At 39.3% G+C, this 15,092-nt stretch overlaps 1 protein-coding gene across 6 annotated transcripts; it reads left to right on the top strand.

Moving 5' to 3' along the window:
- Nucleotides 1-3,202: 3,202 nt before the first annotated feature.
- kmt5b (lysine methyltransferase 5B) lies at nucleotides 3,203-14,880 on the top strand. 6 transcript variants are annotated; one of them, XM_084722075.1, is made up of 10 exons: nucleotides 3,203-3,406; nucleotides 6,137-6,388; nucleotides 6,471-6,618; nucleotides 7,369-7,534; nucleotides 7,625-7,734; nucleotides 8,226-8,392; nucleotides 8,559-8,578; nucleotides 9,809-9,945; nucleotides 10,247-10,446; nucleotides 11,338-14,880. In XM_084722075.1, the coding sequence occupies exons 2-10, from the start codon at nucleotides 6,226-6,228 to the stop codon at nucleotides 12,831-12,833; spliced, it is 2,607 nt and encodes an 868-aa protein (XP_084578201.1). In that variant the 5' UTR covers nucleotides 3,203-3,406; nucleotides 6,137-6,225; the 3' UTR covers nucleotides 12,834-14,880. The 6 variants fall into 6 exon arrangements, with proteins under 6 accessions (XP_084578201.1, XP_084578219.1, XP_084578193.1 ...); XM_084722093.1 differs by having other exon boundaries at nucleotides 3,222-3,325; XM_084722067.1 differs by lacking the exon at nucleotides 3,203-3,406 and adding an exon at nucleotides 3,626-3,798.
- The last annotated feature ends 212 nt before the right edge of the window (nucleotides 14,881-15,092 follow it).

Genomic DNA, 15,092 nt, shown 5'->3' with positions numbered 1-15,092 from the left:
GATAATAATCATTGCACTTTTATATTAATGCATAAGGCGTAATCATGTAATGAGATTATATACACTGCCGGGCCAAAATCAGTCACACTCTAATATTTCACTGAACCGCCTTTAACTTTGATTACAGCACACTTTCATTATGGCATCATTTCGATAAGCTTATTCAGCGTCACAACATTTATTTCTGTCCAGAGTTGCATAAATTTTTCACCAACATCTTGTATTGATGATGGAGAGTCGGACCTCTGTGTGAAATCTTCTCCAGCACATCCTAAAGATTCTCAGCGGGGTTCAGGTCTGGACTCTGTGGTGGACAATCCATGTGTGAAAATGATGTCTCATGCTTCCTGAACCTCTCTTTCACTATTTGATCCTGATGAATCCTGACATTGTCATCTTGGAATATGTCCGTGTCATCAGGGAAGAAAAAAATCCATTGATGTAAAAACCTGATCATTCAGTATATTCAGGTAGTGAGCTGAACTCATAATGTTGCTGAACCTCGACCTGAACAACTGAAGCAACCCCAGATCATAACTCTGCCCCCACGGGCTTGTACAGTAGGCGCTAGGCATGATGGGAGCATCACTTCATCCTCCTCTCTTCTTACCCTGATGCCCCCATCACTCTGGAACAAACTGAAGCCTTTTTTCTGATTATCCTCACTGATAAGTGTTTTTCTTAAGGCTTCACAGCTGTTTAGTCCCAATCCCTCGAGTTTTCTTCACATTCTGTGTGAAAATGTTCTTACTTTCACTATTAAACACAGCTGTGAGTTCTACTGTTGATGTTTTATGATTTGATTTCACCAAATCACCTTCATTCAAGATTATTTTCCAACTGCATTTCTTCCTTGAAGATGATGGTTCACCTCTATCCTTCGAGGTTTTAATAATGTGTTGGACAGTTCTTAACACAGTTTTAGTAGTTTCATCTCCTCAGTTGTTTTCTTTGCTTGATGCAGGTCAATAATTTGACTCTTCTGAATCAGAGGAACATCTTTTCCTCGACCACAGGATATGTTTTCTGACATGTTTGTTGAAGAAATGAGAAGCTGCTCACTGCATCAGTTAGAGTTCAATAACTTGTTACCAGCTGAAACATATTAATCACTGCAGTAATTATCCAATGGAAGGATCTGACCTGTTTGATTAGTTAAATCCATGTGGTGACTTTTTTTGGCCAGGCAGTATAACAGTAACAGTCACAGAGTACTGTGAATATTTCAAGTACATTTTTCTAATTATACTCACTTACTTTTACTTTAGTAGCATTTTCAGTTCAGGACTTTTATGTGTTATCAAGTATTTTTACAGACTGGTATAATAAGTCGGCTACTTTGACCTCAGTAAAGGATCTGAACGTGTCCTCCAACACAAGCCTCTCTGAAATGAGAAAAAATAAATGCTGTGTGGAGGGAAGTCAGGAAGGACGACAGATGAGTCCTCCAAGGACACAAGATGAATGTGACAGACTCTGTTGACCATGACAGACTTTAATCAAATTCATGAAGCCAAGCAGTCACACCTGAGGACCTGAATGAAGGTTCTTCTACACCAAAGTCTCTTTACAAGCTTCCTCATACAAACACATTCAGAGCTCCAGTTTATTTAAAATCGGTAACTGAAATATTGATAAAATAGTGTAAAACTGTCTGTTTCAACAGTGTTATAATATGATCTATGAGGCAGAATGATTCTGGACTCATATCTCCTGCACAGTGGTGGAAGAAGTATTCAGATATTTTATTTAAAGCTACTACAAGACGTTTTTAACTTGCAATAAAACAATTTAATTTAATAAATACATAAATTGATGAGATCATTGTTGAGAGGATTTCTACACTGTTATTTTTAATGTCTGCCACTATAGGTTGGATTCTAGTTAAAAAGAATAAAGAGAAGATTTTCTGTAGATTGTTATTTTTGACATCATATTTTTTGGTTATGATGTTGTAAACACAACCGCTTTTGACCACAGGGGCGTCAAAAATCAACCAAATATGAAACCATTCTTTGAAACCACTTAGCAGAAACTCAAGGTAAAGTCACTCCACTAGAAATAAAAGTCTTGTGTTAAAAATAAATAAAGGCACAGAAGTTTTAGCAGCAAAATGTATTATACAGTATTTGTCAAAAGTGAAAGTAGTCATGATATTACATAATATTATTCTATTATTATTATAGATGCATGACTGTCTGCTTGTAAATGTTGTAGCTGGAAAGAATTAAGCTTATTTTGTTTCGTGGTTGTATTTCTGTTTTTCTGTCTGTCTGTTTTGCATCCTTTTTTTTTCTTTCCCCTTTCTTTGAAAATGTAACCTTAAACTTGAATATTTATTTTGCTGAAAAAAGCCACAGTTGTTAAAGCAGAGAAAAATGTCAAATAATCAAATATAATTAAATAAAGTAAAGTAAGTTAGACTGTAATCCAATGATCCTGTAAAAAATTTCTTTTATTTGAATCTTCATAAAATTACATCATGAGTCTCAAAAATGTCACACTACAATTAGGGCTGAGCGATATGGTTTATAAATAATATCTCAATATATTTTGACTTTTCTGTGATGCATGATATTTATATTGATAAACACATTTTCTCTAAAATAACATACAGTTAGATCTGGGTGATATGGACAAAACCAAATATCACAATGTTTTTTTTTTATTTTTGTTTTTAATCAAATAAGCTAGATATTTATCAATATTGTGACAATATTGCCTAAATGCTTTTGCAAAATATCAACAAAATTATATTTTTAAGTAAATTACTATTAATAATTTGGATATAATGACTAAATGGGTAAAAGCAAATAATAGAAAAGCTGGAACAGAAAATATAAAATATTTTTACTGTATTGCAGCCTTTAAAGACAGAAGAAGATACCTTTATTCCATATCAAGATACCATATCTAATCTCATATCACAACATTGATATTATATTTATAGATTGATAAAATATTGATATATTGCCCAGCCCTGACTAAAATTATAAGCCACATAATACAAAGTTTAACAGCAATAATGTATTTAGTAATTATAAATATTTTTAATTAATCTAGGGTGGGTGTTCACTTTTAAAAAAAATCAGTTCAATAAGTTAATGAAAGGATAAATCAATGATGTGGAACAATTGGTAACAGCGTCTGGTTCTGTAGAGGAACAACTGAGGAACAGTTTATTTACGAGCCTGCGCTCCCCTCATTAACAAGTGATGAGTGAAGAGGAGGGACTCTAATCAAAATAAGAGTGCGGTGAAGGGAAGAAGTCAGGGTGTCTCCCGTCTAGATGTGGTTCTAAGTTCACTTGATCCAGCTTGTTCTGGTGAGGTTCTGCATGAAACAGGCAAGAGAACCTCACTGTTGTCTGCCCACTACCACTGGATTCTTTAGGAAGCGTAAAGAGGTTTGTTTATGCAGCACTACTTTTGTGTACATCCGACAATTACTGGCACTGACTAAGATAACGATTTTCGACATCTTTTCAAAAATAGCAACGAAAAGTCGACTGCGTGGTCCACTTTTTAAGTATAAAACTGTATCCTCGAGCACTGTTTCTCGTTTCGGCCTCGACGGACGACAACGATTGCGTATTTCTTGGATCTATTTTCTTTTGGATGGCTGTGCTGCGCCTTTCTCTCCCTCTCTCCTGTGCGAGGCCGCCATCTTGAATTTTAATGTTAAATGTCTAAAAAAAAATGTGTTTCCTGTGATATTTTCGTTTAGGGTGTCGTGCCAAATTTGGATTAGTTTGAAGGAGTGGTGTTTTATTTCGTGGTTGTTGTACAAAATCACATAGTGAGTATTCTGTGTTTGTTCTCTTTCTGTTGTCGAATCAAGACATTTAACGCTACCAACGCGTGAAAATGCTTCCAGCTCACTGCTATTTAACTGTTAGCCGTGATGATCAATAACACTGTCCTGCACCGACACACTGCTTATTCGCTTCTTCTGGTGGCTGCTGTAGATCGCATCTATAACGGTATCGGCACGTAAACTAACTTTTAATTCGTTCACAAATTACAGATTTAGCCTGTTAAGCTAGCTAATGGCTTCCACATCAAACAGTCCAAGCTAACGCAGGGTATCTTGGCCAGTGTTAGCTGTTGTGCTCTAGTGGTTTGCAGGTAGGTAGCAGAACGTTAACGTTAGCTGGTTATTTACTGGGGCATGAGTGCAGATAACTATCGGCTGTTGTCGACGAGTATTTGTTCCACATGTAAGTAAACATTATACCGCTAGTGGGTAAAGGGCATTGTGTTTATGTCGACTGTTGCTAGCTGACGGTGAACGAAGCTAAGTTAGCAACCTGGTTAAGTTAAGTTGATGCTAGCGTGTTCGTGTCCAGAGCGGAACCCTAGATTTGCTTAACTCTCGCGAGATGTACACGCGCTGTTTCTTACTTGTGCGTGTTTTACCTATGTGTGATGTTTTGTGATGTGAAACCGCTGTGATGAAGATCTGCTGAGGTTTACTGGCATATGAGGCACTCGCTCAGGGTTTGGAGAAGATCATCGGTTGGGTTTAAATGATAACTCTCGCGAGATGTTCCAGGAGTCTGGGGTTACCTCTGGACACGACCTGCTATCTGGTATCAACTGCTAGCTAACACAAACTATGAAGAACCGTTACGGTTTTATTAGATAATTCACTGAGGTTCGTATAGTTACAATCCGGGGATGAGTTTTAACAAACTCTGTCCACCAGGGTTTTATCTGCGGAACGTTAGCGGAATAATGAAACATGTCGAAGCCGCTTGAGATGAGTGTTTTGGTGTAATACTGTCGTTAAATATCACCATCGCCGTGCATCACCATCCCTGTGATATTCTTCTGCTGTATTTCTGTTGAATTGTGGGTTAATTGCCAATGTTTCGATATTGGTTAGTGGCACCAACTTGCTTGTTGGAAATTACCGGCGTTTGCTGCAAGCTAACCGTCGCGGGCGAGCATGTTTGGAGGTTAGCTCCGTGCTAACCGAGTGTATGGGTGGAGAGACGACAGTTAGCAAACAATGCGAGCTATATTGATAACTCTGATACAATCTCGGCCTCAGCTGTCGGTGTGGCCTTCCGGGTCTCCACAGTCTGACCCCATCCGTGTGTCGTGTTGTGTGTGATTGTGGCTAACGGCAGCTCCTTAGCTGAAAATGTGATGCATTTTATGCATCGATTACAAATGAGATGATGTCTCGGCGACGCAATAGCGCTTTGGAGACTACATCACTCGTATGACAGAAGTATAAATATTTTATAGTGTGTTTGAGTAATGCTAAATGTGATGTAATGTGTTTCTGTGATTATATGGTGTATACATTAAAAAAGCAATAGTTTATATGCAGGGGTGATAGATCGCACCAAAGACGTTTCTGTTGCACTTGACACTAAGCCAGTGCAGTGTTTGGGGTTACCACTAAGTGGCGCTGCAGGATCATTTTAAACTTATTTCCTCAACACTGCTCTCCTGTGTATCTTCAACCTGTGGTAGTGTAAACAACACCGGCCATCACTGAGTAAACTGTCTGATGCTGGTCACATTGGCATTTCACCAGCTGCCAGGTGCAGGTTTTAATGGTCATGGAATATTTACTTGGTCATGGCTGTGACCAGTTGGTTCCTCACTACAGTTTGGCAGACTTAAATGAACTGAATTCAAAAGTTGTTCATACAGTCCTGCCTGCGGAGTGATCTGACACATATTTGCATTCAGTACATATGTGTATCTCAGTGTGTCCTCTAGGCTTTTTGATGCAATCTCATATTTATGTTTGGAGTTATTCACTTATGATCAAAACAATGCAATTTAGCAACAAATTTGAACAGGGCAAAGTCTTAATAACTTAATAACATTTTAATAGTACCACAGCAATAGTGATAATCGTAGTTTTTTACTACAAGTATGATATTTAATTTCTTATCATGAGTATTTCTAATTCACTGTGAAAAGTTTCATATCTTGTCCTCTGACACAGGGTGAATACATCTTCTTAGGTTGATTTTTTGTTTATTTGTTATTAGTCTTGGTAGTCTTTGAGCTGGTAACACCTACCCATTTCCTTCCTATTCTTCAGTCTCTAAACTAATAAAATTTCTTGGTTTTACATTTAGTAATAGTTATTGTTTCTGTCCGTCCTTCAGGTTTCAAACTCTAGACCCCAGTCTTCCCCACTCGAGAGTGTTTCTTCATCTCGGAGACTAAATGCAACTGGACCAGGGGGCTTGTGGGCATGAAGTGGCTGGGCGAATCCAAGAACATGGTATTAAATGGCAGACGACACGGAAACAAGTTGACCAGCGAACCACCTGTGAGCCAGAGCCAGACTCGCTCTCAGCATTCACAGCGAGCGTCCCTGCGCCACAACAAAAACAGAAACCGAAGATGTAGCCGCAGTAAGTTGAACATGTTTATGTTATCATCATATGTTTGGACCCCTCATCAGTCACACACACTCTAATCATTCTGTGTTTACAGGGTTTAATGCAGCCAGTCTGGAGGCAGAGAGGCGCTATGTGCCCTCCTCAGGAATGACTGCCAAGGAGTTGTGTGAGAATGATGATCTGACCACGAGCCTCATCCTGGATCCATACTTGGGCTTTCAAACCCATAAAATGAACACCAGGTCAGCAGATTTGTCTCAGTTGAATTGATGATCATGAAGCCTTTTTGCAGGCAAAATACTTTTAGATTACTCTGTATTTCACCCATTCTTGGGAATTGGGACAAATCATATCCTACCAAAAGAACTTTAAAAATTATTACTTTAAGAAAAAAAGTATTTTTTGTTTTTTCAAAATAAAAACATTTTCAAACATAATAACCTTCTGGAAAAATACAGTTTAGTACTGAGTTAATATAATCCAAATGAACATATACAAAAATGAAATCATCATAGAAAATGAGAAAATCAATAGATAAATTAAGATAAAATGAAATGTTAAATCATCTGTTATTTTCATCAAGTTTATGTCCAGAAGCATTTATAAAACAGGTTTATGTCAACAAAACAATCATGGTACACCTAATGTGTGTGGGGTTTTTTTGGTTTTTGTTTTAATATATATAATTTTTTTTTTATTAATGATTTTGTGTGTCTGACTGAGTTCACTAAATGCAAGTCCTCAACTGCAGAAAATGCTTTTTAATAAAAATAAATAAATAAATAAATAAATCACAAGGAGACTGGCCTGTTACAAGGTTTAATATCCAAGAGTGTGATTTTTCTTTTTAAATATATTTTCTATCAAAATTAAAGAGTGAAAATCAATCCTTCCCTAAAAATATACAGCTTTGTCCCATTTCTCAAGAATGAATGGTTTTATGTCTGATATTCATGTCTGTTTGTTTTTTTGCTATTTGTCTGTCCCCACAGATTTCGACCAATCAAGGGGAGACAAGAGGAACTGAAGGACGTCATCGAGCGCTTCAAGAAACACGACAATTTGGAGAAAGCTTTCAGATCCTTGACATCCGGAGACTGGTCCCGAAATCTTTTTCTCCACAAGACGAAAGCTCAAGAAAAGCTCTTCAAGCAGCATGTAAAGATATTATCTAAAATCCACCCGATTTATCTTACAGAGTCACACGCAGCCAAACAATCAGAGAACTTAACTCAATGTTTTGTACAGGTGTTTGTGTACCTGCGGATGTTTGCCACAGACAGCGGGTTTGAGATTCTCCCTTGTAATCGCTATTCATCGGAGCAAAATGGAGCTAAAATTGTGGCAACAAAGGAATGGTGAGGATATAACACCATCTATTATTTCTGACTATTACATGGCTCTGTTTAATACTTCATCTGGTTGTTCTCCATTCAATTAGAGCATTCTTCTTATTTCTGTAAAGCAAACTGTTGCTATGTATAACAGGCCGTTGCTATGAAGAACAAACAGTTGTTATGGATGCAGTTCTAATCATAGACTCTGAAGAAGTGATGAATTTATTTTAAAGCCATAAAATCATTTTTAAAGAAATATTTTGTATTAAATTATTTTGTTGTTAGGTAAGTAACCATGTAATAATTGTGATAATGTACAGCGATATAGCACAAAATATCTCTTCACAATTTTTCAGACCCCTCTCCTCTGTCCTGTATCACCATATCAGTGTTTATTTCTCAGTAATAATGACCTGTTCATTGTACACTATCCTCTAATTATAACTACATCACTCGTCAGCATGCTGTTTTAGCCTTAAACGCATTTAACTCTCCTACGTGTCATTTTACAGGAAAAGAAATGACAAGATCGAGTACCTGGTGGGATGCATCGCTGAGCTTTCAGAGAGCGAGGAGAACATGCTGCTCCGGCATGGGGAGAATGACTTCAGTGTCATGTATTCGACCCGCAAGAACTGTGCGCAGCTCTGGCTGGGGCCAGCTGCGTTCATCAATCATGGTATTAGTCCACATCGTCTCTAGTGATTGGGTGTCAATAGTATTTTAACAGTGTAATGATATGCCTGAGTTTGGTTGTGTTTTCATGTGATAATTTTTTCCACTAGTCCAATATTCTCTGTAAGGATACTAATGTCATGTCTATATTCTGTTGTTTCATTTTTCAGATTGTCGACCAAACTGCAAGGTAGGTTCTTTAAAAGGTGTTTTAAAAAAACTAAGGTCAGTTCAGACCAATAGATTCACGACCAGATGAAACAGTTTTAGGATGTTGCAGAGAAAAGTTGCCGTGGTGTGAACTGACCCGTCTCAGCTCAGCTCAGGCTGGCTCACTGTGCCGCCTCCAGCTCAAAATATCAAGTTACCAGTGGTCAGTAATAGCAGAGTTTTGAACGGAGGAAGGAAAGGCTCACCTCATCAATTTGAGAAACAGCCGTGTCTGTTTAAGCAGGTTTCAGCGTTAATGTTTTTTTTTTTTTTGTCCCACTTCTCAGGCAAGTGGGTCAGAAATCTACTTGTCTTATGTGAATATTTATTTCCCCCAGTAAACATTGTTTTATTTATTAGCTGTTATAAAAAAATAACGAAGTCTAAAGTTAATTGTCCTGTTGAAGGTGCCTATAAAATGTAAGAAAAGAGTGAAAAATTTCCATCCCAGTTTTTTGAAAGACGTCTCTAAATCTCTAGTCAGTCTAAAACCCAAAGTTATTCAGTTTAATATTATAAACTAAGAAAATGCTTGAAATCTCCATATTTTAGAGGCTTAAAACAGCATTTTCTGACATTTTACAGGAAAACTTAACCGATTATCCAAATTGTTTTTTTTTTAGGCAAGTGAGTTGCCTGATTTACTTGCCTGACATGGCATTTTACTTGGCCTGGGCAAGTGTGCAGTCCTTATTGTTGAGCCCTGCACAAGACTTAAAATTTACAGCTCAACTGACAACTTCACTGCTCACTTTTTTCCTCTGTTCCGCTCACGTTCACCATCGCACTCTGACACTCTCTCTCACTCCGCTCTGCCACACACTCCCCACACGCACCTTTTATGTGTTCTGCGTTTCATTAATACTAGAGATGCACCTGTAGCAAGTAACTCACTGTCACTGTGCTCATTCATATTTTAAGATGCTACAAATAATATCCAGCTACAAAAACAAGCCTGAGAAGCCGGCAGAACAGAAGCACAGAGAATCATTACGATTGAGATGGTGCTTTGTCTCATCTAGGCACATTTGTGTAAACTGGCAGATTTTCACAACATTGTAGACCGGTGCATCGGAAGTAGTTGCATGTTTTAACTCACCTTGTTGTGAATCTTTGGTCTGAACTGTGGTTAAGAAATAATTGGATCAGTTGTGGTTCACTGTGGTAACTCAGTAAATAAACACATTTTTATTTTTCTGTTTTTGTTTAGTTTGTATCGACAGGACGGGACACAGCCTGCGTGAAGGTTTTGAGGGACATTGAACCAGGAGAGGAAATCTCGTGTTATTACGGAGATGGTTTTTTTGGGGAAAACAATGAATTTTGTGAATGCTATACATGTGAACGGTAGGTGCAACAGCTTATGAACTACAGAAAGAATAAATGCATACAGAATGTCTTTAAGGTGTCGTTTACAGATTGAATTTATATAGTCTTGGTGCCATTAAATAAAACAACAGTGTTATAGTTGAGTAAATTGATAAGACCAATGACCAGTAAGGCACAGATAAACTGTGTTGGGCCAAAAAATGAAAATATAAACTTAATACAGTATTTTTTAATCACATGTGAAGCTAAATTATTTCTGTCAGCAACTTCTTAACTTTCAGTGATTTATCTTTCTCTCTTTGTTGTTGATGTTGTGTAGACGGGGCACTGGTGCTTTCAAATCCAAAGCTGGACTGCCGGTGGAGGTGCCAGTGATCAACAGCAAGTACGGGTTGCGGGAGACGGATAAACGTCTGAACAGGCTGAAGAAGATGGGGGAAGGAAACAGGAACTCAGATAGTCACTCAGTGGGCTCCCACACCGACGTAGACTCTCAGGAAATGCCAAAAACACATCAATGTAAGAGTCCGCTAAAACTTTAATCTCTTCAGGCCGTTGCCATAGTTACTGTAGAGAGATCAAAAACTGTGGGACAGAGAAGATCCCATGTGGCCGTACAGTGTAGTAAAGGTAGTACTCCACAAGTGTATTGATTTAAAGGTCCAGTGTGTAAGATTGGCAGAATATGGATGAATCATTCAGTTGTTGTTACCTTAGAATGAGCACAGGTCCTCTACCGTGGAGGCTGCCATGTTTCTTCTAGAACTGCGATGAGTAGTCGATTAATCAAATTAGTTCATCCAAAGAAAATTGGTTACTGACTATTTTCATTTTTTAAGTTAATAATTTCAGGCCTTTTTCAAGCAAGAATGTCAAACATTTGCTTGTTTCAGTTTTTAAATGTGAATATTTCTGGCTTTTCTTTGTCGTTTATGCCAGTAAGTGAAGAATCTTTGGGTTTTGGGGCTGTTTGTTGGACAAAAGAAGCAATTTGAAGACCTCAGATGGGCTCTGTGAAATTGTGATGAGCATCTTATACATTTCTTTTTGATAATACAGACTAAACAATTACTCGTGAAAATAACTGGTGTTTTGCACATTTTGCAGCCGCTGAGGTTCGCTAGCTGTTGCCAATCTGTAAGCTCACCACAAGATGCCACTAAATCCTACACACTGAGCCTTTAAGTACTATATAGCTGGGCAATATACAGTATAAAGATTTTATGCTATAAAGTCCTGAACAGTCAGTGTTTTTATTCTTGTAATCACATGTAATGATGTTGTATTTAAATTTTTATTGTACCATTAATTCTCAGTAGAATTATCTCAAAAAATATATTAGAATTTTTTAAATATCACCAAGCCAACATATAGATTCTTAATGTCCAACATTTTATCTTTTCCACTCAGCTGCCAGAAAAAGAACATCATCATCATCTGGCCTGAAGTATAAAAACAGGACTCAATCCAGACAGACTTTGTCAAGAGCCCTTACTACCTCATGTTCAAAACAAGGTCGTGTAAACAATAACAGGGTACCAAAGAGACTAAAATCCCAATCCAAGCCTTCACTAAGTAAAGTCCAGTTGCGGAGTCGCAGGCGGGGTGCAGAGCCCAAGGCGTTGGCCAAAGGAGAGACTTGCCAGCTGGGTCTCAGGGACTCAAAGGTGTCGCTGTGTAAAGGTGTCACCGTCAAGAAGGAGAAGGATGGACCGGAGCTGGTTCAGCAGACACTAGGACAGCGGGGCTGCCTCACCCGGAACGCTGCCAAGGAGAATGGCAATCTACAGCATGTGCAAAGCAGTGATGGCAGCCAGTGTTCGACGTACAGAACTCGCAGGTCCACACGGACCCTCGTAAAAGCCCAGGAAACGGCAGCTGGCGTTAAGCTGGAAGCCAGCGCAATGGATGGCTTGAGCCCAGTCCCTGGTGGAGTGGTCATTAAAACAGAGCCAGCTGACATGGAGGAGTACCTCCACCATGGTGTAGGACTGGAGCAGCCGGCGTTAGACACCAGCTACGCCAGACGAGGCTCGTGTACCAGGCGGAAACGGCTGACACGGCTCAGGCCCGAGCGGACAATTAAATGTGAGGACTCGTACGGTGAGCCGTATATGCCGGTGGCTGCTGGCCACGCCGCAAACTTCTCAGACTGTGGTAACATGCTGCTGAGCTTCACCGACCGGCACAGGGACTACAACGGGGTCGCCAACGGCAGCAAATCCCTGCGCAGGGACAAGAGTAAAAGTAGCTGCCGGTCACAGGACAAGGGGAAGAAGAAGCGGCGGATCACGCGATACGACGCTCAGCTGATCCTGGAGAACAACACGGGCATCCCCAAACTGACACTCCGCCGGCGGAGGGACAGCAGCAGTAGCAAGACCAATGATGCCAACGATCCCATTGGCTCCTCCAACCTTTCTGCCTCGACGGTCAACTCGGCCTCTTCCAGCAAAATCAGCATCAAGTTCAGCAAGGACCACGACAAGGACAAAGGCAGCTCATACATCGCCAAACTGAATAACGGCTACGCCCCCGTGGTGCACAGCAACTCCACCAAGCTGAAGATTCAGCTGAAGAGAGAGGACGATGGACGCAGAATATCCCAGACTAAGGCGGACCAGATGTCCTATAATGGGGACATGGGTCAGAGTCTGGAGGCCAGAAATGGTGGACATCGGACCCAAAAGGTCCTGGCAGATCCCTCATCTGAAGAGGACGAGGAAGGGGAGGACGATGATGACGATGACGACGACGACGATGACTACTTCGACAATGAGTTCGAAGACGATTTCATTCCACTTCCTCCAGCGAAGCGCCTCCGACTCATCGTGGGTAAAGACTCGATAGACATCGATATCTCCTCCAGGAGGAGAGAGGATCAGTCTCTGAGGCTAAATGCATAAGCTGTGGAGCTCATCACTCCCACCTCCCCCTGTAAATAACGATGACTCGCTAATCAACTGTTGTGTTGATGTAAAAGAAGTACAGTAATTTAAAAACAAAAAAAATTGCTGAAAAATTAAGAATCAGAACGTTACTAGAGGGTGCTGTTGACCTAAAACAAATCTCTGTTATTCACTGAAGCTGTGTTCATCATAATCTGAGTTCCTATAAAAACAAATAATGTTAATTAAGCAAAAAGTTTACTCACCCAGTCCAATTCTCTGGCATTTTATCTGCACACTATGCGAATTGTAAACTGCAGGAATTTGCCCAGTTTGTCCTCTTATTGTTTCTGAATAATTTGGCCCAATCACAAGTGAAAAACAAGAATTTGTTTTAAGTTCAACTATTCCTTTAAGTGAATGCACTTGTTATATTCATAATGGACATGGATATTGTAGAAAGTGTACAGTATGGTGACTATCCCCTCTGTCTCATAGGCAGGTTTTTATTGAACTTTTGATTTTTGTCTCATAGTTTGTAATTTTTGTGTGGCAGACCATGCTGAACGTACAGTGTGGTGTGGTTGGTCCAGAGGCATAAAGATCAGTCAGTCAGTTCATTTGGATTCAGGTGCCATGTTCTCATTATCCCAGTAGTTCTTCTGTTAAAGAACCACTTTAATTCCAGTAATTTATGAATTGTCAGCATCATTCACTGCAGGTTGACAAATGGTTTTTATAGCAGTGGCTAATATTCAAACCAGTTAATTGGTCGAACTCTATTATTTTATTTACTGTGTAAGTTAATTATGTCTCTCTGTAGAGGTCAGTCATACAATGTTAAAGGGTAATTCTGGTATTTTTAAAGCTGGGCCCTTTTTTAAACATGTTTTAGGGTCTAAATGACTAAGGGATACAAAAAGAACTGTAATTGATCCAGTAGATTGCCTCAGCTGGCAGCCATGAAGCAGGCTTTGTGTTCCAAGGCCGGGTTGTGATCTGCAGCAAAAGTTTTGGCATCTGTTCTAGTTGTTCTAGTGTGTTTTCTTGCCAGTGAATCTGGCAAGAAAACACACTGATAATCTACTAGAGATTTTCTATATACTAAAAATCAGAGGTTCACAAATGTTCCTGGACTGTCCACTTGAGGTTAGATCCAAGATGCTTAACTATACAGCAGCAATTAAAATGTTATAGCTAATTTTTTCATTCATGACAATTGTATGGGGCCAGGTGTTTTTTTTTTATAGCACTCGTGTTTAAATTACAATCAAGCTCACATTTACTTATAGTCTATCTGGTGGCTAGCTGCTGGGTGACCACTTCATTCAGCTGCCTCAGCTCCACCCATGCTCCACCTCTTTGTGCACTTTTGGATTAGCCAGGAGTTAGCCGAGTCAGGCAGGGATCTTTTCCATAATGTTGTCAGAAGTTTAGAATAACAATCTGAGCCTGTCGGTGGCAAAACAAGCACTTTTTGTGGATGTACTGTGACTGGTGCATTTACCCCTGAAGGATTACGTTTCATTCACTGCAGCCTGTTTCATGGCTGCCAGCTGAGCCAATATCCTGGACCAATTCTAAATCTTTCTGTACCTATTAGTCATTCAGACCCCAAAATAAGAATAGGACCAGGGTTTAAAAACACCAAAATTACACTTTAAACCGTAAAGCAAATCTGTGCTATCATGTTTTTCACTTGAGAATTGTAGGCAGAGTTGTTGAAGCTGTATTTACAGTTTTATGTATATTATGGATTTAACATGCACCAAAACCAAGTTGATGTTTTTCACAGCACTGACACAGAACTGTCACATGGAAGAAGAAAAAAAGAGAATCATGTTGAAATGTTCACAGTAACAATGTGCATGTGGAACTACAGTGTTTGCCTGCAGTTGTCACACATTCATGACATGAACGATATAATGGAGTTGCACAATGTTTTTTCCAGTGAATCGACTCCCTGCGGTTTATTCAGAGCGCTGTAAATAAATTAATTTAATTAAGCCGCAGAATTCAGAGAAATAAAAGCACACAAGGTTTTATAATCAGTTCACAGAATAAATGGACCAGTGTTGTTTTTTCCCCCCTTGGTTTTGGAGCTACTGTATAATGGAAACATGGCACACACATGCTAGTTCAACCCAGAAGTCAAACCAAATCCATACATACAGTAAAGGCTACCTATATGCTTTCAAATCTCTAATTCTGAACGCAATGTACAGAAAGACTGGCCCTCAGCTGAATCATGACATTTATTTTCTCAAGTCCAGTCTC

This window comes from Lutjanus erythropterus, chromosome 1, assembly GCF_056507025.1.
Source record: "Lutjanus erythropterus isolate fLutEry1 chromosome 1, fLutEry1.hap2, whole genome shotgun sequence".
Classification (NCBI taxonomy): Eukaryota; Metazoa; Chordata; class Actinopteri; order Lutjaniformes; family Lutjanidae; genus Lutjanus; species Lutjanus erythropterus.
Note: the sequence above shows the minus strand (reverse complement) of the source record. Positions and strands in the feature narration are given on the sequence as shown.